Genomic DNA, 23,928 nt, shown 5'->3' on the forward strand with positions numbered 1-23,928 from the left:
TGACAGTGCTGTGTGAGATCTGCCACAGGCAGGTTGCAATCATTGAAGGCTTGGTGATGTGTAAACCAAGTCTCACAAATCAGCCAAGTTAATGCTCCTATGTGGCATGTGCTCATTGTCAGAACGCTGGTTAAATATTAAATGATGCAATGTTGGTCCTTTCATTGTAGATAAAATCAGATCATGTAATGATCCATGCTTTTTTGTGTGTATCACAAAATAAGAAATGAAACATGCTCATGAAGCACTTTTTTTGCATCAAGACGTTTATTTTTGTTTTATCTCTGCATTGTTTTTTGTCACAATATTTGCTATTGAGAATGGTTTTTGTTATATTAACTATGTGACAGTTTCTGAGAGCAACAGTTCTGTCATCAGGTCTGTCATCTGTCAGCATATTGAGTGTATTAATGTCTTTTAGAAGGCTGCAGCACATGTACAAATCTTTCTGCTACACATGTCCGTTAGCAACACTGCTCTCGGGCACATGTTCTCTTCAGTGAACATTGTGTAATCTGGGATATGTTCAAGTGAAAAAGAAAATGATTGTTTTATTTATTTTTTTATGCGCCCATCTTTTTCCATGCCAGTAACATTGGTCAGTAGGGTAGGTTTTTGCTTTGCAAACATCCTCTTAATCAGATGCTCCAAAAACTGTGCCAAGCATGTTCCTCTGTAACTCCCCCTTATTGAATCCTTTCTACAGATCATTTTATCAAAACATATTGTGTCAGTTGCAGTTAAAAATGTAATTTATTAAATGATTTATTAAAGGATGTCCAACTTGCGACTACTTAAAGCACGAGTATTTTTTAAGTCATAGCATGACTTTGAAATTGATCCTCACAGAATAAAAGATCATATATTATGTAGAAATTCTGAGTGTCTTGATGTGCTGTAAAAACCTTCCTCTTGCCATCCAATTCCCCACTAATCTAGCTTTATCTGTAGGTGTGGTTAACAGGGGAATCTGGCCTAATACCAGATAAAGTAAGTATCAGAAAAAAAACCAAAACAAGACAGACGCTTTTTTTCGTGAGAAAGAGTCACGCCCTGTCCTTTCATTTAAATGCTACTCTCCCTGAAATGTTTGTGGTTCCTGAGAACATCACTCATACATGCCAGCTGTCATCCACATGTTATTTTAGACAGAAATGATATCATTACAAACCATGCTGCTCTTTGTTCATTTAGGAAATGCGTGTTGGATAGAAACCAGAATGAACCTCCTACAAGCTGGAAATGGTGTCTGTCCAGTTTTACTTGTTACGAGGCTATTTTTTTCCACCTCCAGGTAATTTCTTAGCATCAGATCTAATATACTAACCTAGTAATCAGCCAATATGCTTAAAATAATATGTTCAAAAGAAAAGATAAAATTAGGAACAATGCTGACAATGGTCCCATGTATCACTGACCGTATTTAAAATTGGGTGTTTTTTGGTAATGCTGCAAAACATCCGATTTTGACATAGTAGTCCACCGACTGGGCCTTAAGCCACATCTACTTTACATGTTAAACAGCCTGCAAATGGTTGTTTGCTTAAAACTTGGCAGATTTTTTTTTATTATTATTATATGTAAGTATTGCTCTGATCTAAGGATCTGGGATGACCCTGTGAATCAGTTCAGCAATTATTTTCCCACTGACTTCTTAGTAATCTATATCAACAGTTATCATAACCCTGCTATAAAATATAGAACATCTCACAGTAGCATCAGTGGAAAAAGTCACAAAATGTTGCTTAATGATGGTATTTCAGATTATTGTCATTGTTTAAATAAATTAGAAGTTTTGCTTTTTGTTTAAGAGATTTGTCTGTTTTTTTGTTTTTATTACTGGAGAAGGTGGAATTTCTTAGTTTCTCATTCTGAAAACCACAGCACAATTGCAATTAAAGATGAATGTGTTTATCAATTTATGTAGTAATTACAAGTGATCCAACCCTTACTAATGCTATGTAAGCACACAACATTGAATTTTCTTCATAATGTGCTTTTTATAACGAGTACTGCTGTATGTGACCATATTCCCATTTTGAAAAATAGGTCAGTCAAATACTGAGGGGGGAACCCTCACTGGCTGTGCATGTTTGCTGTTTGGAAGATTTAAGAGATGAAAGAGTAGCACTGTGTCATGGACAATGGTGCCCTCTACTGACTAATGAAAATACTTGCAGGAGAGAATTGATATTTTCCTTCATCTCTGACAACTGGAAACATGAGTTCCCAGTTTAGAGTATTATTTAAGGAAACTATTAAAGATTGATTACTGCAAAACTATTTATTTTCAACATAGTGTTGCCTTATCAATGGTAACATCAGTGCGTGTTTAACAAGAATATAAATATGTCATGGTTGTAATAACAGAAATTGTTTTAAAGTGTTTTCAATTTCAATCAAATGAATAAAAAAAATATGACAACATGTTCACATTGCATCGTAAAGGTAATTTTTGAAAAATTAAAATAAAAAACACAGATTAAAAATGAGTCCCTTAGAGCTCATCATGTTGGTAGGTGAATTCCCTGGCAGATATGAAACCATCCTTATCTTCATCCTCATTTTTGAAGATGTCATCTACCATTGCTTCATGATGCGTGTCATTAGGTGAGTAGCCATGTTTCTCAAACTCCTTCTTTATGTACTCTTTCACCTGAAAATGTAGATAGAGATGAGCATGCCATTCTTTCTTCTTCAGGTGAATAATCGTAATACAAAGCAAGCAGCTAAAAGACATTCACACCTCTTCTTTGGACAGCTTCCAGTCATCATTAAGATCCATATCACGGAAAGACTCGTGTGATCTGGGACCATTTCGAATCTCCATGAGCTCAATGTCGAATATTAGGGTACTGCCTGGAGGAATGATACCTGTAAACAAATCCAAGAAAAAAACAACAAACAAATGAACTTGTTGAAGATATATTAGAAGGAAAACATTTTCCATTTTCCACATTTCCACATTTACACAGTCTCAGCTACCTTTTCCCTCCTTGCCATACGCCAGTGATGGAGGGACGATCAGCTTCCTGCGTTCTCCTGTGCACATGTTCTGCAAACCCTTATCCCAACCCTTGAGGACCTCCCGGATCCCAAGGGTGAACCAAACAGGATTTTTATCCCCATGCTGACGGCTGCCAAGTGTGAAAAATATATACATATAACAGTTTCAAGACAAATGTAATCAAACTGATTTAAATATGTGGAAACAGTTCTAACAAGGATCTTGATAGACTGAAGAAAAAACTGAAATGTGCTAATGTTCATGGTATGTCAGCATTCACACTCGATTTAGTTTTAACACATTCTGGAGCGAGGCATGGAGAGCTATAACAGCTTTATTACCTGGAATGAAACATAGTGCCATTACTTTCCAGGAATCCCTCGTAATGCACAAGAAGCATGTCTCCATACTTTGTCTTACGATGGCACAAAAAAGGTTTGTGGATCACCTCAATGTTCACGTCGGGTTCAGGCAGTGCCCCTCCAAATACAAAAACGAACATTGAGGACAGCATAAAACAAAAACACAGGAGTATCATTTTTATAGAAAGAGCTAACGTACTCGAGATTATTTCAATGTTTGATTAATTACAAGGCATACACTTCATACTTTAAAAAAAATCCCTTACGTGGCATCCAAAACTTCTACAACAAATGCGACCACCATTCAGCTCTGCCCCCCTCTTGCTCCAATTGGATACATTCTTTAAAAAAGGGAAGGGAGAATGTCGCGGTTTTCATGAGTCCTCTATTTTTATTGGATATCTTAGCTGTCAATCATCGGTAGCCACACTCGGAATAGTTAAAATACTTTGACGTAAGCAAGATAAACGTCTATAGCGTCTCTCACGGTCGATTACAGCGTTATTCACGGAATAGTTTACGCACTTTAACCTACGTAGTTCAAATGCAATACAGCTATTTTACTCTGCAAATCTCATTCGGGCCCGATGGAGTCGTTGGAATCAGCTGTGCAACACCTTTTATGATGAACAAGTAATGAAAGGGATATACCTATAGTTAAATGATGGAAGGTATGCTGTATAAGTGGACCAATTACATAAGTGGTGAGTTCCTGCCTAAATAGTTGCGTGTTTACTTCGTAGTAGCTGTTTTAAGCAGCTAGCTAGCGCGTAAACGTCATAGCTGTCTTGAGTTGAGTTTGTGTTAACAATAACATGGACGAGCTAACGTTAGCAACTGCCAGCTTTAAGCTATTTGACTTAATATACCACTTCAAAGTAATAAACAGTATTTTTTTTTTAATCGTGCTAATTTAACTGTTCTTCGAATTAACCTTATTTATAAACTCTGACAGAAGTGCTAAACCATTTAGCTAGTTTCCACCATCTGTCATAGTAATCTGATTTAACTGATTAATTGCTGCTAGCATATCGTAAATGTTAATTGTTTGCTTATCCAGGTTAACTTCCTCAAATGTTACAAAGCTTGATTACACGATATCTTGATTGTCGTTACTGAAAATATAAAACTTCATAAGTTATATAAGACAGAAGTGTTAAAGCTGTGGTATTTTTATTTTATTTTTTTCGCTGTCAGGTTGGCAACCTCGATGGTTTGTGCTTGATGGGGGAACTTTGTCTTACTATGACTCTCAAGAAGATGCCTGGAAAGGTTGCAAAGGCAGCATTAAGATTTCAGTTTGTGAAATTCAAGGTCGGTATAGCTTGATTTACCAAGACCACTGTTTAATTGTACTTTGGTAATAGTATTGATTAATCCGATTCTTTGCTTGTTTCTGTGCTTTAGTTCATTCCTCTGACTCTACTCGAGTTGACTTGACTATACCAGGAGAGCAGTACTTTTACCTCAGAGCCATCAATGCAGCAGAGAGGCAGAAATGGCTGGTGGCTCTTGGAACAGCCAAAGCCTGCCTTACAGACAACCGAACTAAGAGAGAAAAAGGTAACTGGATGTCATAACAAACTAAAAGCCTTCAGTGGGTGAAGCTTGCAGAGAGAAATTGTAATTGTTTGTTTTGGTTGTTTTTGCCAGTGATTGTGGGAATTATTTTTGAGTTACAAGCTCAAATGGCAAAATGATCCCTAATCTAAAATAAAGTGAATAGCCCTTAAAAAAATGAGTGGATTCATCTGGTGATGGGTGATCCGCATCACCCCAACAAATTTAATCACTTGTTCCTTATTCCATTTTGGAGATTTCCGGAAAATTGATCAAAGTGCTTTAGTTATGCTGCCAACAGCCAGGCCAACAGGTTACCAGGTTGCCTTGGCAGAAGTAATAGAAAATATGTAAAGTGACTATTTATTATAGTTTAACATTTCCATGGCTTCCATGTTTTCTTTCTTTCTTTTTTTTTTTTTTAATTAAGCTTTTTATTTTTTGTTTTATGATAAGACTACTGTTATAAAGAGAGAGGTTACCCCATGACCCCAAATTCAAATTGGAGGTTGGCCTATGTTTGTGTGTAAGGCAAGTACCTGATTAGATTTCATTTTAGTATGGAGAGTACATACATAGCCTTAATTTTTCTTTGCTATCAGTTGTTTTGAGTACACTTCAAAGTTATTCAGAACCAAAACATCTTCATTATTCTATTTTGACCTTTATTAGAATTGTGAAGTCTTTGGTGTTTGGTTTTGGTGACATCTGAGAAAGAAATTCATTATGACAATGGAGTCAGGATACTTGCAGAAATTTGATAATCACAAATATTGAGTTCAACGGGAAAAATGCTGGAATTCCTGATTCCAGCATGATGTCACTTGCAGTGCCTCAGCTGTTTAGAGCCACTGGGAAAATGATTGCTAATGAAAATTTGCCTGATTTGTGGTCTGTGTGTTTTTGTATAACAGAACTGCAGGAAAACACAGAGGCATTGAAAACTAAGATGTCAGAGCTCAGATTGTACTGTGACCTTCTTCTCCAGCAAGTTAACAAGATCAAAGAGAATGATGAGTTAGGAGAAACAGCAGAGGTAAGGTTAAAGTTTTGATGAGCGATTGAAATAGGAGAAGCTGGTGGCAGAGAGAACTGCAGTTTGAAGTTGTCAAATTTATGTGATTTTTTAATATATATATATATATCTATATATATATATATATATATATATATATATATATATATATATATATATATATATATGTATATGTATATATGTATGTATATGTATATAATGTATGACAATGAATGAGTGTGTTGCACCATACTTTTGATTGGCACTGTCATTTATATGGGTATTTGGATTCTTGACCATGTAATTTTAGTGTTTTTATTACCATCCTATAATCAAACTACATGCAGTACTGTGGAGGTGTTTAGGATCAAATGGGAGGAATTTTAGTTTTTGTACATTTGTGCATGTTTGTTCTTTCAGACTGGTATAGACACTGGAAACATGGTGAAGTCAACATGCACTACTTTTCTTAAAACTCTGGAGGAATGCATGCAAATAGCAAATCGTACTTTCAGTACTGAGATGGCGACACACACTCCACCAGGAACTCCTCCAGTTGCAGCCATCAGACCACAAAAGGTATTTTTATCACCATGTGTTTGGCTTTGGAGTATAGAAAAGGAAGCTGGTATAACTAGTTTTATTATATTGTAAACACACAATGTTGTTTTTCCAGCAGGTTAGACCTGTCAACCATGTGAATCAGAGCCTTGGGGAAAAGTAGGTTTTATTCATCCTATACAGTAACGCTCTATCATGATTGCTCAATTAGATGTTCAAAGTTATATTCTTTTAAATATTGTTCAAGGTTCTTTCATATTCTTCTTGCATTTCTGAAGTACTTTGTTCAAAATTGTAAGGAGTTTCTCAAAAATTTGTAGAGGTTATTTAAATGCTTCTCAATGACCACTGCCAGGCCAGTGAAGATACTAGAAGTGAATGAGAGATAGATGCACATCCAGCAGTTAGATGTGTCTTAAAGTGTTTTATTTTGACCTTTGGAGTAGACTTATTGTTCTAAAATGTATCCCAGGTGGAGAGAATTGACAGAAACCTCTGGAGAAGCAGCTGCACATGACACCCAGAGCCTTGACTCTGGAACAGAAGAATCAGATGTACCAGACAGGTTGGATTTGCATCCTTCCACATTAGGTAAGTCACGTTTTCCAACCACTCACTTTGCGCCTGGCAGAGATTTTACAAGTGTACTGCTTGGAGTTTATTTTGTGGTGCTGTGTTACGCAGTGCTCCATGTCTGGGAAATCCTCGGATAAACTATGGGAAGTCAAAACATTTTTGGGGTATTTAAATGTAGATTGTGCCATAATGGCTTTTTTTTCGCAGGTAAACACTTTCATAGGCAGAACATGCAGATGTTTTTGAAATATCACAGACACCTATCCCTCTATATTCAATTGGGAAGATATTTGTTAACTGTTTTACGTGACAGTTTTTACGTCGAAAAATTCAACATTGGTTTAACCATATTAGAAAATGTGGTTATTAGTTTTTTTGCTGCTTTTGTTTGGTTACATTTATTTTTTATGTATACCATGTGGCTTTTTCTGCAGATATAGAGTCATCCATCAGCTCAGTTCATGAGGAGCGAGTTGATCCGACATCAGACACTAACCAGAGTGTCTCTGATACTGAACACTATGACCAGCCACCAGAGGGAACAGAGGAGAATGAAGGTGCTGCTCAAGAAGAAAAATCAGAAAAACAAGAGCAGAAACAAAAAGTGGACCAAAGTCAAGATCATGATGATAACAACAGTAGGGAAGAAGATGCTGTCCAGCTCCAGCAACAACAGGAAGTTGTTTTTGACCAAAAGGAGACTCTAGAAGAAGGCAAGACTCCTCAGGAGTCAGAAGACACAGAACAGGTGGAAACTTTCTTCAGCACAATGAGTCACAGGTATGAAAATGCCCCTTAGGAAGATCGCATCTCCTAGGACACTTGAGGTGCTGAATGAACTTTATTCTGAAATTATCTGTGACATTTCAGTTGATAACAGTATTAGAATAAACTGGTTTAAGCTATATATGGTAGTTTTGTCACTGAGCTACTGCACCTGTCCTTCATCTTTTGACATGATTGCACAGTTGCTTAGTTTGATTAATTATTATTATGCAGTGTTTCACATAGTAAATTGATAAGTTGGAATTAATATTGTAAGATGTGATGATAGAGGCTCATTAGTGTGTTTTCTCTTGATCACATGACACAGAGAGGCGCCCATCTGATATTTGGGTTTGTAAAGCTTTTTTGTTGATTTTTTTCTCTTTATTTCCACATATCTTGCTATCTTTGGGTCACTGAAAAGTGTTACTAGTGTGTAAATTAGTATTTCTGTCATTATCAAGTACTAGGTAAAGATTATGACAAAAAATGTTTTCCTAACTATTAAATAATCAGCTGCTAAAAGTTTTGAGTTGATCTTTTATTTTTCAGCTCACCTCAATAACTTATTTGAATGGGACTGTGTATATTAATGGACATAAATTATTGCCATAAATATGCTGGCTTTAGCAGGTTGCTAATTTCCATCTGTAGTCCCATTAAGAAAATGGATAATATCAACGACAGTAATGCAATACCATAAATAAGAAAGCAATAACACTAAAAGCAACAAAACAGTTGCAGTAAGCTGGTATACGACAAATAAAGCCTGCTTTAAAGTCCTTGTAATAATAATATAGGTAATATAGGGCTAAGTCAGTCTGTCATAAAAATGATGATGAACAAGCCAGTCTCGAGGGACATGAAAAGGAACTCTTTCAAGGTGTAGACAAAGTAGCCAAGTAGTCTCAGGTATTAGCAAGTTTTGAACTGCATGAAAGTTTTTGTAAATCTCTTCTGACTTGATTTCAACATTTGTATCCACTTTTTTTTCTGTTTTGAGCTCGGCAAATAAAAATTGAAATTGGTTACATACCTCTAATACATTCTCCTGTTTGAATCTGTTCTGCTTTTATAGATTTAGTGATATGACACTGGATGACGACAATGGTATCCCTACACAAGAGTTTTTGGATTCATGCTATGCAATAGTACCTGTATTAGGTAGGCCGGTTACTTTCTGTCTCTCTTCATCTTAATCTGCCTCCTTGTGTTGTAACAGTAGTCACAACTTTGCCTTTAACTGCATCTTTGGCATTTCAGTCTCTTTGATTTCTACAACTTCTCCTGTTGCACCATCTATCATTTGCCATGTCATGTCATTCATATACCATTTGTGTTTAATGAGGTAGGAGCCTTCTGTCTCAGTTGCCACATCATCCTTGCCTTCCATGCCTTGCATTATTTACGACAACGCTCCTATATCTGTCACTGGCTTTATTTGTTCTTCCAAGCTTAACAGTCAAGGTTTATCAGACTGACCAGCTCATGCACATTGTTGTGGTTTTGTGGGTTTTTGTTTTTTTTTCTTTGCGAAGTGCACTTCTCTGTGCACTGTGCAAAGATTTTTCTAAAGATAAAAAAAAAAAAGCGTTTTTCATAATAGCTTTTTTTTTTTTTTTTTTTTTTTTTTTTTTTAAATAAAATATTATCTGTTAATGATCAATATCTGTTGTAGTGCTCCCACTGAACTGACACCACATCATTTTTTCTCCAAGAGAAGACAGGAAAAAAAAAAGATTTCTCAGTTTTTGTCCCAAATCAGGTTAAGAGCAAAACATATACAATATAATTCAATAACATTTGGTTTTGTCATAAGTTATAGTTTGGAGTTTTATATGAACTTATCACTGATCAGTTGGTAATTACATAACTTTATTAAAAAACATTGACTTGCTTGTGTCTGAATGTATCGTACTTGTGCTGATGTACTCAAATGAATAGTCCCTGAGCTGGGACTTTTTGAATGGAGGGACTTTAAAACATTAGATATTTTTTAAAAATATACAGTATGTTGATGCCATCTGTAAAGTTGACATGTAGCGATATCAGTGATACATCTGTCTGTACTGTATTTAGGGAATATAAGGGAACCATAAAAGCAGGCCATAATGTGAGGAAAAGAAAAATCAATGTTTGATATTATATAACATTATTAGTCCATGATAGACTTTTGTTCTTTTTTTCAATTTCGAAGTGGCAGCAAAATGATCACAGATTCTCTTTTCTTAGACAAACTGGGATCCACAGTTTTTGCACCAGTTAAAATGGATTTTGTTGGAAATATTAAGGTGAGTGCAAATATTTTTCAGCACTAATAATTTACTGATCAGTTAACTAATTACAAGTATTTAAGTTAATTGTACTGAGATACATTGTGGCAACTCATTCAGTCCCCACAATTGGGTATTTTACTTGAGCGATATTTCAAACCAAGCCTATTTCATTATAGTTGTCATGTGTCCCTGTGTCATTAAAGGTAAACGATATATTTTTCACGTTTTTTTTTTTTTGTTTTTTTTAAGTTGACCATTTTTTTCCACTATTTGAAGATCTAAGCCTTATGTTGAAAAGCTTAGAGATTTTTATTTAATCTACAGCAATCATTTAATTTTTTCTGTAGAAACTTCAACAGAAGCTGATATCAGACCCTGATAGCTTCCCCACACTTCAGTCCATTGTGCTGCATGAAGTGCAGACAAATGTTGCCCAAGTCCGCAATTCTGCAACAGAGGCTTTGCTGTGGCTCAGACGAGGTTTGAAGTTCCTTAAAGAGTTTCTGTCAGAGGTCAATGCTGGGCAGCAAGACATCCAGGGAGCACTTAGTAAGTCTGATTCTGTTTTACTGATTCAAACACATAGAGCTTAATATATGTTTCATGTCCAGATATATAATGCTATTTTTCTTTCACCTAGATTATGCTTATGGAAGGACTCTTAGGCAGTACCACGGATGGGTAGTGCGAGGTGTATTTGCTGTATGTATTGCCTGCTTACTTTAATACTTTACTCCAACAATGTGATTTTGATCTTAAAATTGAACAATAAAGAAATTTTTATTTTCCTCAGCTGGCACTGCGAGCTGCCCCGTCGTATCAAAGTTTCACCGCTGCCTTAGTGTCAAATGAGGGTGATGAGCTGAGGAGCGGCTTTATTAGTGGCATGCACAGGGACTTGGGAGTGTACCTTCCTGCTATGGGGAAGCAACTGGCCATCCTGGATGCACTGTATGAAGAGTACAACCTCGAGTCTGATGAGGTGGTGTGACACTCGAAAAAAGAGAAGTTCAGAGCTCAAGGAAGGTGACAACCTGAGGGAAAGGATGGAGTAGTGGCAAACTACAGAAGAAGGTCCCAGTGGATACTTGAGGAGCATCTTTATATGTATGTCTGTACAAAACAATGTTTGTCATGGCAACATGCAGTTTTTCAGTGGTTTGTAAATGCTACAAAAGGTTCTAGGTCAGAGGTGGGGAACCCTGGTTCTCAAGGGCTGCAGTCCTGCATGTTTTGTCCCTGCTCTGGGACACACCTGATTAAAATCAAATGAATTCAACAGCCTATCTAGTTTTGCATGTTGACTCATTAATTTGAATGAGATGTGTTGTGGGACCAGGACACATGGAAAACTTGCCGGACAAGGGCCGAGGTCCCCCACTGCTCCACCACCAGATGTATAAATGTCTGAATTTCAGAGCCCACAGGGAGAAAAGTTAGAAATATCAGCTAAGACATTATACTTTGAGGAAATGTAAATTCCAGGTGTTTAAAAGACCTGTGACAGTGAAAGGGTTTCCAACCTTACTATGCACACTCCGGCTTCAATTATTTATGACATTTGTTTCTGATTCACATCTTGTACTGTGGCATTATTATAATCATTTTAAGGTACATAACTAGATCATATTTGGTTCCAGTAACTTCCTGGAAGCTTATTGGTTCTTCCCTTTTGATATAAGAATACAAATCAATCTTTAATCCACAGGTTTAACATAGCACAAAGCACTCTTGTTGGAAAATAATGCCAATTTGCTAAGCTGTGCATTACATGGCATTAAGTGTGTAATGGTGAGGCATATGGGACCAACTTTGCTGAGATGCTTTTTTTGTTTTTAAACTTTGCACTGAATGATCATTTCAGCTGTAGATTATGATAAAAATAAATGAATATACTTTCCCTCAAAATTAAATTTACACGATTACTTTGACTGGGCTGCATGGTGGCACAGTGGTTAGCACTGTGGCCTCACAGCAAGAGGGTCACTGGTTCAATCCTTGGCTGGGGAGGGGTTTGGTCAGTGGCCTTTCTGCGTGGAGTTTGCATGTTCTCCCCATGCATGCGTGGGTTCTCTCTAGGTACTCCGGCTTCCTCCCACCATCCAAAGACATGCATGTTAGGTTAATTGGTTACTTTTGCCCCTAGGAATGAGTGTGAGTGGTTGTTCATCTCTCTGTGTGGCCCTGCGATGGACTGGCGAGCTGTCCAGGGTGTACCCTGCCTGTCGCCCAAAGCCAGCTGGGATAGGCTCCAGCTTCCCCGCGACCCTGAATTGGAATAAGCGGTTCAGAAAATGAATGAATGAATAATTACTTTGACCATGTATTACTTTATCCAACATGTCCTTGTCTAGAGCCACATGGCACCAAGAAATGACTTGTCCTGTGATAAGCTTTGACCTTTGTTGCCTGTAGAAAACCACAAGAATGAAATGTTGAAGTTGGAGGACTTGCTCTGCACAAACCTATGCATTGTATGCATTGTCTATTTATAGTGTCTTAAGCTATAAAGTTCACATTAACAACATTCAGATCATTTCAGTATAACTGTTGTGTGAATGTATGGACATTTATATCAATAAGGCATGTTTATAGAGGGCATGTTTTATGTTTTAAGTGAAGTGGTGCCAGCAAAAACTGAACTCAAGCCGAGGGCTTGAATTCTGTTCTGAGAATGATCAGTAACTTCCAGCTCAAATCTGATTTACAGATTTCAATTCTTTCTTTTTTAACATCTCATACCTGCCCTTCTTGAGATACAAGTAAGTGTTACTCAGTGCTTTATGATTTTGGTTCAGTATTGAAAGTGAGCTGCTAAAGGCCACATCCAGGCCAGGTTAACTCTGGCCACATGTTGGTTGAATAACATGAGCAAAGAAGGGACTTCAGGAACTGTTAACCATTGGTTACTGCACCACCAGTTATTTCTACATTTTTTAAAACTTTCTGAAATGCAATCTGTAAAAACTCATATGTCATTAATATTTCATAAGATAGGTCATTTACTACATGGGTGTGCATTGGACTGATTTCCAGTTGCAGAGAATTTTATTAATCTGTTTTGTTGTAATAATACCATAAATAATTGTTTGTTTTTTATATGGATGTATATAAGATGCTATTTGATTTTTACCTAATAAATGTAAATACAGTGTAACTTGGTGGTAGTCGCTGAGCATATCTTTACCTAATGCAACATTTTGAAAAGTAGGTCAGGGTCTGAAAAGATTATGATTGGCGTAGAGTGTAGATATGGATATGGATACGGAAATGTTTGTAACCTTGCAGTTTTTATAGACTCAGATCTGACTTTCTGCACCCACATCAAAGCCGTCACTAAGACAACTTTTTACCAACTCAGAAACAGCATTTAAAGTTTGCTCTCCTAGAAAAACCAGGAGAAACTCATCTGATTTACAGAATATATTGCTGTAAAGGTCTTCCTAAAAAGAGCATCAAACATCTGCCACTTACTTAGAATGCTGCTGAGAGCTTTAACTTAGAGAAAGATTTTGTAACCCTATAGATTTTCTACTTTTATAAATCCTGAAATGGTTTAAGGCCCAGAATGCATCTATGATAGGTTCAGAGAATATAAACCTACCGGCGCTCTTAGAGCCAAAGGTCAACTACTCCAGGCCAAAGTCCAGACTAAACATGGAGAAAGAGCATTTAGCTGTTATCCTACAAAGTGGACCAAACTGCCAGTGTGGATTTAAGTTTTACCAAATGTACACCAAAGAGTTGCTCAGCTCAGACTAAGTAAACCCAGAGTTTCTTTTTAGATTCAGATTTAGTTGAACTTCTTTTCTGGAACAGGCCCCTGGTAAGGATAAAATAATTTTCATGTCCTAACAAATGAAATCTTAAAAGCATTACATCATTTATTAAGAATACAGCACACTGCTTGCCACATATTCTTGCTTGAAGATCAGATTTTTATTTGGCTTGGGGTCAAACTTTGGTCCTGGGTTTCTTAGCGACCACCCTTCCCAGCACCACCTCAACTTATTTTGCATTGTCCTTCGTGCTGTAGCTGTAACATTATACCAACCAAACTATACTAGAATAACTCCCTTTGTTGTTGGAAAGTGTTTTATATATCTGTTTATCATCTTTGGAAGCTATGGGAGTTTAAATTTGACATCTTTCAACTGTATGACTTGTCTCAAAACAAGAAGGATTGAAAAGGGTTCTTAAGCTTTTCAGTAAAAACATTAAACCACATCTATTAAGGCAAATCTTTTCATTGCAAAGTCAGAGGAATTGGTTGACCCTGCTGCACACAGACATCTGTGGTCCAAACAGATTGGTCTGTTTAGGGAGGGTGCAAATGAATGACTAAGAATGCTAAGGAAAGCTTTTACTAAGGCATCTTTGCAGACAAATTGTTCTGATGTGATTGATAGGATTACAGCAGGCTAATGTAAACATGCATAACCAGTCTCAAATATCTGTGTTGAAACGTTGGCTTTGCCTCTCGTCCACAACCTTTATCATCATCCCTTATCTAGATGAATAAGCCCAGCTCTGCAGGGCCTCATTATAACAGAATGAGGAGCTGCCATCTCTGAGAAATGGTGAATTTAAGTAGAATGCAACACTTAAAAGGGAACAATTGACAATATTTTTAATCTGATAGATATTTTTTTCTTTCTTTTATTTATTTTCAAAAGTTAATGATAAACTGCATCAATAACGTCCTCAAAAATGTTTTTTTTTCCCATTTGCAGTGCTCTTAATCACAGCAGATGTGACCAAGATTCTCACTCACCTTTGTGAAAGTCTTTGTAAAACTGAGGCTTTTATAAACTTGTTTTATTTATTTATTTTTCTTTTCTTTTCAATTGTCCACAACTACTATAAAAATCATATCAGAATAATGAAACAACATGAACACTTGTTATTCCAGTCACAGTGCATACTATACTTCATAAAGCTTTATAATACAGTACATTATCACATGCATGTTTCAGCACTGTTGTGCATACACAGTATAAGAGCAGAGCAGTACAGATCACAGACACAGCAGTAACATAATTTCCAACATAGTTGTGTATTGTACCTGCTTCATCACTATAAGGGTTGTCATACATTCAGTATTTAGACACACTGACAGAGCACTTCTTAAGACGCCTGCTATGCTGATGAATGCAATGATGATTTACAGAACAGTGTGTAACAAAGTGGAAATACTTCACACCCATGAGGAGTTTTTCACAAGCATGCGGACATGATACAGTAACAGTCTTTCTCTTTTGATTCTATTTTTCTCTAAGAATCATATAAACGCCTGACTATTTTTTTGTACAGTTGAGGAAAAGTCTCCCTTGGCACTGAGACTCATAAAGCAGCTTATGGAAAATGTCAGCTTATGTCAACAGTCATTTTTAGCACAAAGCAGATTGTATCTACACTGTTAAGTATACTGTTGAGTTTCTGTGTGGCTGCATAAGACAGCAAGATTGGATAAAGAGGTATTAAAGTAAGTACAGTAATGACCAGAAAACAACCTGGAATTTGATCTTCTCCCCCTTTAGGAGGCACAGATGAGTCCAGCCATTCCTGTGCAGTTAGATAATTAAGAGCAATAACAGTTTAAAGCCTTCACATATTTTCTTTTTCGCATTGTAGCACAGAGAAGGAACTCCGTTATACAGCACTGCATATAATAATAAGCTTTTAAAGCTTTTGTTTGAGTTGCTTGTGTTCCTCAGGGTACAGTCCGAGCCATTTTGCTAATAACGAGAGCAGTGAGACAAATGTGGAAAAGGTGCTGACTGGAGTTACATTTCCGGTTAGTTCCTGAGAAGTTGTGATTAATTAAATCTTGTCTAGACTGACTATCCATGTCAAGTATAGGATACCACAAGCTAACAAAGCTAAGTTAGCCTCTGAAGTTTTAGGACCAGTGAATCTTCAGATGTGGTTTTCTACAGTAACAGTCTCACCCAAAGATTACATACCTTGCTTTACCATTGCGTAAAAACTTCTCAATGTAATTTTGAGACAATACAGTACAAAAGTTGTTTTGAAAATAATAAGTAAAGTTGCTGTCATGGTCTTACCAATTTCTGTCATGCAAGTGCCACTGACATTCACACTGCAGTAGAATACCTGGGACAATGGCTCTCGATGTCCTACTGCCTCTTGCTCATCAGTAACTGTATGAAGATTAATACATCTCTGTTAGCGCCTGCTTCTTCTTCGTCATCTCTTAATGGCAATGAAGTCTGCATAACTGTTACACAGCTTTTTGCATTCAGAGCTTGGTTCCCGTGCAGTCCAGCGTGGTGAAGAGGCCAGTTTATATGGTGCTTGTTAAGACAGAGTGCGGATGTCCCGCACAGTTCCAGAGAGTGGAGGCATCTCCGCAGAAACACAGATGAGTTATGTGTAAATGTATACATGAGTTCTGTTTTTTCCAATATATGATCATTGGTTGCCTCGTTCATCAGAGTCTTTTGCTTAGAGCATGATTGTTCTTTTCCCTTTTTTTTTTTTTGCATGAAAATATTCCTATTATGTGTCAAGCAAAAGACACACAGCAGATCCAGCTACAGTACATCCTCCATATGCCACCTCAAGTGAAGTACTTGCAGTTTGTGGAGTCAATAACACAGTATGATGTGCATTTGAGGTAACCATATGACCTAAAGTGAAAGGAAGAAACCCATTAGGCCAGTTTTACTTTTTTTTCATACCACAATTGTTGCAAACATATTAAGCGCTTACCCTGGAAGATATGAATTGCATGTCTGGTATCCAAAGTCCTTCCCATCACACTCCTCCGCCCCTTCATAGCGGTATCCGTCTCCACAGTAGGCATGTTTACACTCTATGGTAAAAGGAGACAACAGCAGAGTGGGAGTCATGTTGTACATGCACAACGAAGAAGCAGTTAAAGACCATCTGATGTGGACTTACTGACACAGCCATCCGTCACAACTCTGTTTTTGTCATCACACTCTTCCCCGCTGGAGATCTGCACTATTCCATCACCACAGTAACCTTCATCGTCAGGTGCATTCTCCATGGACTGGAAGGGTGTCAGCTGGAATGGGAGAGTCTTTTGGACAGTTTTAGTAACTTCAATAAAAAGGAAAATCTGTCTGAAAGCCACCATTAAGTAAAGGAAATATACAATACAATTGTCCTGAATGCAGTGATACCTGGATGGGTAGCCAGCCATCAATGTCTTTAAAGTAGAGAGATCGCTGATCTTTTCGGAATGCAAGTGCATTATCGGTGTGAAGGTGCTCCAGTTCTTCCTCATTGCTAACCACAAATATCTAATCAGAAAAATACAAGAAAGAGTTGTAAAAGGAAATCTGATATAATTTAAGTAATTAAGTATTTTAATACTTTTTGCTTAAAACACAAAAACAGGCATATCATTTTTAATTTTTGTTTTGTTCATTTTGTTTTCCAGTTTTCAGTTCTATGAGAAGCCATTTTGACAGTATGCATTTCACAACAAAGCCACTTGTTGCTTACTGCAGGAACTTTGGGATAGTTTTCTGTGGATGGATAGTCATCAAATGGAGAATTACTGAAAGAGCCACAGTTACACTTTCCAGGGGGCCCTGGTGGACCAGGAGCTCCTTTTGCCCCAACCATGTAGAGCCCTAAAGGACATGAAATCGTGGAAAACATAGATAAATAAAATTAAATAATTGATTTAAAAAGGACAAAAACAAGCTTAAGGATCAATGCAAACAAAAAGATTTTTGTAAGGCAGTAAATAAGTGTGCCGCTACAGGAACTCCAGATATCATAAACACTGAATGTAATGTTGGTGATTTATATTTGCAGAGGCAAACACAATCAGCTTCGTTGATACAGATACCTGATCATGACAATTTAGTTTGGATTATGTGGTGACACAATATTTGTAAAACTTTAGGAAGGGTTGCAATGTTTAAACCTACTTTGGCCACATGATGTCATCGTCAGAGCATCGTGTTTCAGTTCAGGAGATTAGATTTCTGTGGCGCTAAATAAGACTGCTGGTGTCACTTCTTCATTGCACTACAGTCTGCTTCCCTTTGCTGACTGCAGTGTTTACCCTGTCTCACCAACACAGTCTTTCACCACAGAATATGGCAGTCACAGTCTGACTAAATAAAATGTCTTTTTTGGTGTCTTAAATAGGTCTGTTAAGGATTTTACCTGTGGCAGGTAAACCAGGAGGACCTGGATGGCCTGGAGGTCCTTGTGGTCCTGTAGGTCCCATAGGACCAATTCTCCCAAGGTCTCCTTTTATTCCCTGAAAACAAGCAACCACTTTTATTGTCATTGTAATGTAACTAAGAACAAAATTACATCAGAGCATCACCGCTCTGCGTAGTACATGACAATCCAATCAAAACAAAAGAAGTGGGTCAGGTTTAAAATATGTCCTCACATTATGTTTTAGAATTTTACAAGTCAACTCCAGAGATAAAATACAAAAGAAAAGATATACATAAGTAATGTTCAAATTAAATGCATTTTAATAGAACCCCATTTCAAAAACATGCTGAGGAAAATGATCCCATAAAGTAAACAATTTAAACCAGATTTATCCAAAAGTTGCACAAAGAGTATTCATTATAAAAACTAAGATTTTTATGCAGATTTTTAAATCAGATATCTGTGTAGTTTGGAATTTAATTTTGTGTAAGTTATGAAGTGTTGACAATAAAGACTCAGATTGTCCTAAAAGATCGCAACATTTCGTTATCAACTGATCATGCTGTGAACATTTCAGCTGAGGTTTTTGAGCTACATATGTTGCCCTCTTTGACATCTTGCTCATTTCAGCAGGAAAATATTAAAACAGTAAAGAACAGAAAACATTGTGATTTTAAAAAAGCATCTGATCCCAAACACAGGACCATAACTGAAGAGCAATGCAACACAGTGGTCAACGTGCTATTAGCCTTTAACACTGACATCAGTCTGTCATGGACTTTTACTCAGTCCAGCTCTGCTGTCCACTCTTTTGATTTACTGTATTTTTACTATAAATAATAATAAAAAAAAAATTTAAAAAAAAAAAAAAAAAAAAAAAAAATATATATATATATATATATATATATATATATATATATATATATATATATATATATATATTCAATGCTGATTGAGGCACGTGGCTTACAAAACTTGTAAAAAGATGTGTGTACAAACTCCTCACCTGCTTGCCTCTCTTCCCTGGTCGGCCTGTGGGTCCCCTGTTTCCTGATATCCCAGGTTCTCCTTTTGGACCCATTTCACCCTGCACAACAAATCACATTAACTAATTATTAAAGACATTCAATTAATCAGCCATGTTAGAGATGCTGGAGTGTTTTTCTTACTTTCTGTCCAAGCATGCCTGGGAAACCCATTGCACCCTGTGGGTAGAGAGCAGCAGCTTGTATTAAGTCACATTTCATACAGTGAACTGGACATACCATGCTGCTGATATTCTACCCACCTTGTCTCCTTTCAGTCCACTTTCACCACGGTCACCTCGAGAACCCTGATGAAGCAAAATGCAATGTGTTACAATGTGCTACCTATCTCCTCCTATATGATAATAACTCATGCAAGCACATACTTTGTCCCCTTTATATCCAGGTAAACCCTAGAAGTAAAGACATTTAAAAACTTAGACAAGATGAAAACCAAAACCAGGTGTTGACATCAAATCTCGATTAGAATACTTCGTGTGTAGATCATACCCTTGGCCCAAATGGTCCTCTGGCTCCAGGCAAACCCATTAACCCCGGGTCACCTTTCTCACCCTATCAGAAAGAAAACATTGGTCAAAAAGGGTTTGGCCTAAATTTACAACATGTTCCAAACACCTTATCACAATTTCTTTTATAAAAGGACTACAAACAACAATTAGACTCTTACACTTCCATATTCAGCTACCTATTGGTCTTGTGTCATATTTTATATGATCTACATTATATGGTCTGACTTACTCACTTTGTCCCCATTATTTCCTGGCCATCCTGCCTCTCCCTTCTTCCCTGAACGCCCAGGATTCCCAGTTCGACCCTAAAGTGGCACATCAGTTTTTAAGGTTTTTAAATTGTGGTCTTAATACATAATTACTTTACAGATAAAAAAAAAGAAAGAAATTGAAAAGCAGTAGCTGACAGCTCACTGCAGCATATATCAGATGCTACTGTACATGCAGGAGGAGAATGGCTTTAACGAGCCCTGTCACTTTGCTCTCTTTTAATTAAATGATGGGCTGTATATAGAACAGGACTCTGTGCTTGTTGGGAATAAAAAGATTAATGATCTGGCTGGAGCACTAAACTAAATTGCACTGCGGTGCTAGAAACCTGCTTGGTAAGGGGACTGCCTTTTTTGCTCTACCACAGCCACAGATCAGTTAGGAGGTTGCTCATCTTCTACCTCAGGAAAATTTTTGTCCTGATTTTCAAAAGAGGCTGTGGTTGTCTACCTCCTATTCAAGCAAAAGCCAGCCCATCTGACAGGGAATCCTGATGCTGGATGTTGATAGAGAGGCAGTATGGTTTCTGTGCTAGAGGAGGCTAACAGCACGCTCGGTCCCCTGTCATAAAAAACAGCCTGTCTCACCAGCCTTGCCTACATCCCTTGCATCCTGCCAGTGCGTGTTCTGTCTCATGTCAAGGTTGTACCTGTACACAATCTCTTGATGTTGACAGTGCTCTGACTTACAGCCAGTGAACAGGATGAGGCTATGCATCTAATTTTTGAGTAAATCCACAAATACTATGGAGAGATTAATGGAGAGTCTCACCTTTTGTCCAGGTCTTCCAATTTCTCCCTGACAACCGGGTGTGGAGGAGGAGACAAGGACAGCAGTCACTTACTGCACTTCCCGAAAGCATTTATCAGTGATGTGCAACAGGTCAATTATACCTGAATTTATAAAAATAATGAGCAAGTTATAAAATCAAATGCAAATACAGTAAATACACTGCTTACCTTTTCTCCTTTAGCCCCTTTTATTCCAGGTAATCCGGGTGGACCCTTAGACACAAACAGACAAAAAGAAAATATTTATTCATAAATCATTCAGATAGCCATCTAAATTAGTTTTATTGTCCACAACATCCCACTACAAAGTCATCTCTGCTTCTGGAAGAGCACAGCTGCAGTTTCAATTAACTAAAGGCTGACTGGCCCCTATTGATTTAAAAAGTGCCTTGTGGGTCTTTGTGATAAACTGAAATGCTGCTGTAGCCCTGTTGGTGCTGTAACTGCCTGAAATGAGCAGCTTCAAAATCATTTGCTGAATTTGCTTTTAACTTCAGAAAAGCTGTGCGAACAGCAGACAAGGTAATTTACCAAGACTCTATAGAACAAAATATCTTATATCTTTAACTAGAAAACACAAACACATGGACACCAGTGTGTGTGTGGTAATCCCTGGAATTTACGCAGCGCAGTACGCCTTTCCAAGCATATGACACTTCAGACAATTTCTGAGAATGATGTGTGGCACACTGGCAGGCAGTGGAAAAAGGCTATTTGTGTCACAGCTAAATGTAGAGCGTTAATGGGCTGCGGTGCTGCATGGGCCGGAGAAATCCCCATTGCCTGTTCTGCAGGAACTATCAGGTTGGAAAGAAGACAGGACTAATGTGTTGCATGAAATCCTCAACACTTCGAATTACAGTAAGAGGCCATAACATGGAAGAACCTGGAATGAAGCCATACTGGTTGTTAACCCACTTGGGAAGACCTATTTATCTACAGTGTGGTTCTTTTTGCTGGGATAACTACAATGTTTGAAGGAAGTCTGGTGTCCTACCTGAGGTCCAGGAGGACCAGCAGGCCCTGGAGAGCCTCGAACACAGGAAGAACCTTTATTCTCACTGTTTGACTCACTGTCAACATGTGAAGTGTCTCCATCCTGTAAAACAGAAATACTAAAATTGCACAATTTTTTTCCCTGATATGTCAAACTCTTAATGATGGAAGAGCCTGTGAAGTAGCAGCACTACATTAGCTGTTTTAACAAAGTTTGTCAAAAATGTTCATGTCTGCAATGACTTGATAAATCACAACCTACAAAATCTTTTCTCTCCAAATGCATGTTCCACCAGTGGTTTAACCAACAAGCTCAACTCAGGGGTCAAAAGACTGAGTAAGGGGCCACATGGATATAACCCAAGGACATATCAACATAGATATTCTACAATAGAAAGTCACATGACTTTGACTCACAAGTGTATAGCGGCGCCAAAGTGAAGGAGGTGGAGGAAACAGTGGGGGTGGAGGAGGACTCAGTAAACAGCACAGGTTAAAACTCTTCTGCTGCTCCTGGGATCTGAGAGCTGTGCAAGATACGCATTGCAGTTGCAAATTACACCACAAGTCAAAGTTGGGAGAGGACAGTTTGAATACGTCATGTTTATGTGTTATTTTAACTTCAGCACCAGTTAAACTAAATCATCTCTGTAAACAGGAGTAATAAAATGCTTCATTTCAAATAGACATGCTTCCGCAACTAACAAAAAGATGACAAAATGCCAAGAAATCTCACACTCAAAATTGGATAAATCAAAGAGGTTTACAGGATGCACTGGAAGCCTAAACAACATAGAAGCAGGTGCAAACTATCAGATCATGACATCCATCCAGTAGAATTCCTAGAGCTGGACAGATATGAAGTGTCCCTCACTGAGGAACTGAAGCCGCTCTCGCTATTTATAGAGGCATTTCCAGTCTACCTCATGGGAAACAAGAAATAAAAACAAGTGCACTGGATTAAGTCGAACTCAAGATGGATCTCAAAATGAGAAGAATCAATGCAAAAACACCTCTGCATGTGTGTGCTGACTGCACATTAAGAACGCTCACATATGTACACATGCATGTAACCTCAGGAATATTAAAACTCCTACCTGCTGGGAATGAAACTAAGCTGTCCAGAAATGAGGATTGAGCCAGACCATAAGAAAACCACAGTAGCAGATAGAGTCCTAGTGTTAAAAGAGTCATGCTGCTGCATGTAGTTGCCTGACTTTATGTCTGAGCCACAGCAGCTTTCGCACGCTGCCTTCTTCCTTTCTGTCCCCTCACCGCTCCCCACCCTCTCTCTACACTTGCTCTGTCGGTCTCCCTTACGCCCTCACAAGAGGGTACGCTGACCAATGCCCATTAAATCTTTCCTCCGCATCAGTGTGTGCTAAAATTACAGGAGACAGCCCGCCAGCTGCCTCTGGTGCCAATATTAGATTTCTACTACTGTAGGGGGCTGCTATTGTTGTTTCCACTCCTCTTGGGTGACTTCGTAGACATAAAAAATAAGAAAGAAATCAATTTTCCTCTCTAGGGGAAGGTATTACAGTGCATTTGTCCGGTGAGGACACTTGGGCCCTTGACAGGTCTTTTACTTTTTTGTGCAGTGTATTTTATTGTACATTGTGTTTCACTTTAGTCCAGCCATTTTCTCTGTAATAGTCTTTGGTGAAGATGACAGCTCATTAAAAGTAGATTAATAAGTTATTTAGAAAAATATTAAATACAGACTGTTTCTGTTGTTTAGGTAGATTACAAGTTGAACTCATAAAAATACCTATGATGTAGATATAAAAGAACTCTCTGGCTTTTTGGTGTTGGCTTAGACATTTTATAAGAATTTAAAACATTTGATATATCTTTTCCCCTTTTGAAATATGGATCCATATGATGAAGAATGCTATTTGGGAATCAATAAACTTGTAGTTATTTATACTGAATATGTATCAGACTTAACTAGTTTAGGGGATTTAAAAGTTATTGAAGAGAATTCTGTCCAGCATATTGCTTATGGGTAAAATATGT

At 37.6% G+C, this 23,928-nt stretch overlaps 3 protein-coding genes across 5 annotated transcripts; 1 reads left to right on the forward strand and 2 right to left on the reverse strand.

Moving 5' to 3' along the window:
* Window positions 1-396: 396 nt before the first annotated feature.
* On the reverse strand, window positions 397-3,673 carry fkbp14 (FKBP prolyl isomerase 14). Of its 2 annotated transcripts, XM_079241355.1 has the most exons (5): window positions 3,636-3,673; window positions 3,349-3,487; window positions 2,986-3,137; window positions 2,747-2,874; window positions 397-2,656 (listed from the first exon to the last, which is right to left on the reverse strand). In XM_079241355.1, the coding sequence occupies exons 1-5, from the start codon at window positions 3,640-3,642 to the stop codon at window positions 2,498-2,500; spliced, it is 585 nt and encodes a 194-aa protein (XP_079097481.1). In that variant the 5' UTR covers window positions 3,643-3,673; the 3' UTR covers window positions 397-2,497. The 2 variants fall into 2 exon arrangements, with proteins under 2 accessions (XP_079097481.1, XP_079097480.1); XM_079241354.1 differs by having other exon boundaries at window positions 3,349-3,673.
* Window positions 3,674-3,954: 281 nt separating this feature from the next.
* plekha8 (pleckstrin homology domain containing, family A (phosphoinositide binding specific) member 8) lies at window positions 3,955-13,115 on the forward strand. 2 transcript variants are annotated; one of them, XM_079239979.1, is made up of 13 exons: window positions 3,955-4,073; window positions 4,567-4,683; window positions 4,777-4,932; window positions 5,844-5,965; window positions 6,365-6,523; window positions 6,621-6,664; window positions 6,978-7,096; window positions 7,516-7,861; window positions 8,925-9,010; window positions 10,079-10,137; window positions 10,470-10,671; window positions 10,763-10,824; window positions 10,916-13,115. In XM_079239979.1, exons 1-13 carry the CDS (start codon window positions 4,031-4,033, stop codon window positions 11,111-11,113), a joined length of 1,713 nt encoding a protein of 570 aa, XP_079096105.1. In that variant the 5' UTR covers window positions 3,955-4,030; the 3' UTR covers window positions 11,114-13,115. The 2 variants fall into 2 exon arrangements, with proteins under 2 accessions (XP_079096105.1, XP_079096106.1); XM_079239980.1 differs by having other exon boundaries at window positions 6,624-6,664.
* Window positions 13,116-15,090: 1,975 nt separating this feature from the next.
* colq (collagen-like tail subunit (single strand of homotrimer) of asymmetric acetylcholinesterase) lies at window positions 15,091-23,164 on the reverse strand. The gene is made up of 17 exons (XM_079240790.1): window positions 23,007-23,164; window positions 22,327-22,436; window positions 21,911-22,012; window positions 21,082-21,126; window positions 20,894-20,920; window positions 20,086-20,157; window positions 19,833-19,895; window positions 19,709-19,735; window positions 19,586-19,630; window positions 19,467-19,502; window positions 19,304-19,384; window positions 18,295-18,391; window positions 17,620-17,750; window positions 17,295-17,414; window positions 17,050-17,191; window positions 16,858-16,960; window positions 15,091-16,775 (listed from the first exon to the last, which is right to left on the reverse strand). The coding sequence occupies exons 1-17, from the start codon at window positions 23,101-23,103 to the stop codon at window positions 16,706-16,708; spliced, it is 1,368 nt and encodes a 455-aa protein (XP_079096916.1). The 5' UTR covers window positions 23,104-23,164; the 3' UTR covers window positions 15,091-16,705.
* Window positions 23,165-23,928: the final 764 nt, after the last annotated feature.

The sequence above is a fragment of the Telmatherina bonti genome (genome assembly GCF_933228915.1).
Source record: "Telmatherina bonti genome assembly, chromosome: 5".
NCBI classification, from domain to species: domain Eukaryota; kingdom Metazoa; phylum Chordata; class Actinopteri; order Atheriniformes; family Telmatherinidae; genus Telmatherina; species Telmatherina bonti.

Bases quoted from the DNA above. Each gene is read 5' to 3' on its own strand.
- fkbp14 (XM_079241354.1), bottom strand. From the start codon at position 3,545: ATGATACTCCTGTGTTTTTGTTTTATGCTGTCCTCAATGTTCGTTTTT. The intron at 3,138-3,348 runs GTAATAAAGCTG...CACACTTGGCAG, and splicing joins GGCACTATGTTTCATTCCAG to CCGTCAGCATGGGGATAAAA. The intron at 2,657-2,746 runs GTGTGAATGTCT...CTACATTTTCAG, and splicing joins GGAAGCTGTCCAAAGAAGAG to GTGAAAGAGTACATAAAGAA.
- plekha8 (XM_079239979.1), top strand. From the start codon at position 4,031: ATGATGGAAGGTATGCTGTATAAGTGGACCAATTACATAAGTG. The intron at 6,524-6,620 runs GTATTTTTATCA...TTGTTTTTCCAG, and splicing joins CAGCCATCAGACCACAAAAG to CAGGTTAGACCTGTCAACCA. The intron at 6,665-6,977 runs GTAGGTTTTATT...AATGTATCCCAG, and splicing joins AATCAGAGCCTTGGGGAAAA to GTGGAGAGAATTGACAGAAA.
- colq (XM_079240790.1), bottom strand. From the start codon at position 23,103: ATGACTCTTTTAACACTAGGACTCTATCTGCTACTGTGGTTTTCTTAT. The intron at 19,896-20,085 runs GTGAGTAAGTCA...TCTTTCTGATAG, and splicing joins CAGGAAATAATGGGGACAAA to GGTGAGAAAGGTGACCCGGG. The intron at 17,192-17,294 runs GTATCACTGCAT...ACTGTCCAAAAG, and splicing joins ATGGCTGGCTACCCATCCAG to ACTCTCCCATTCCAGCTGAC.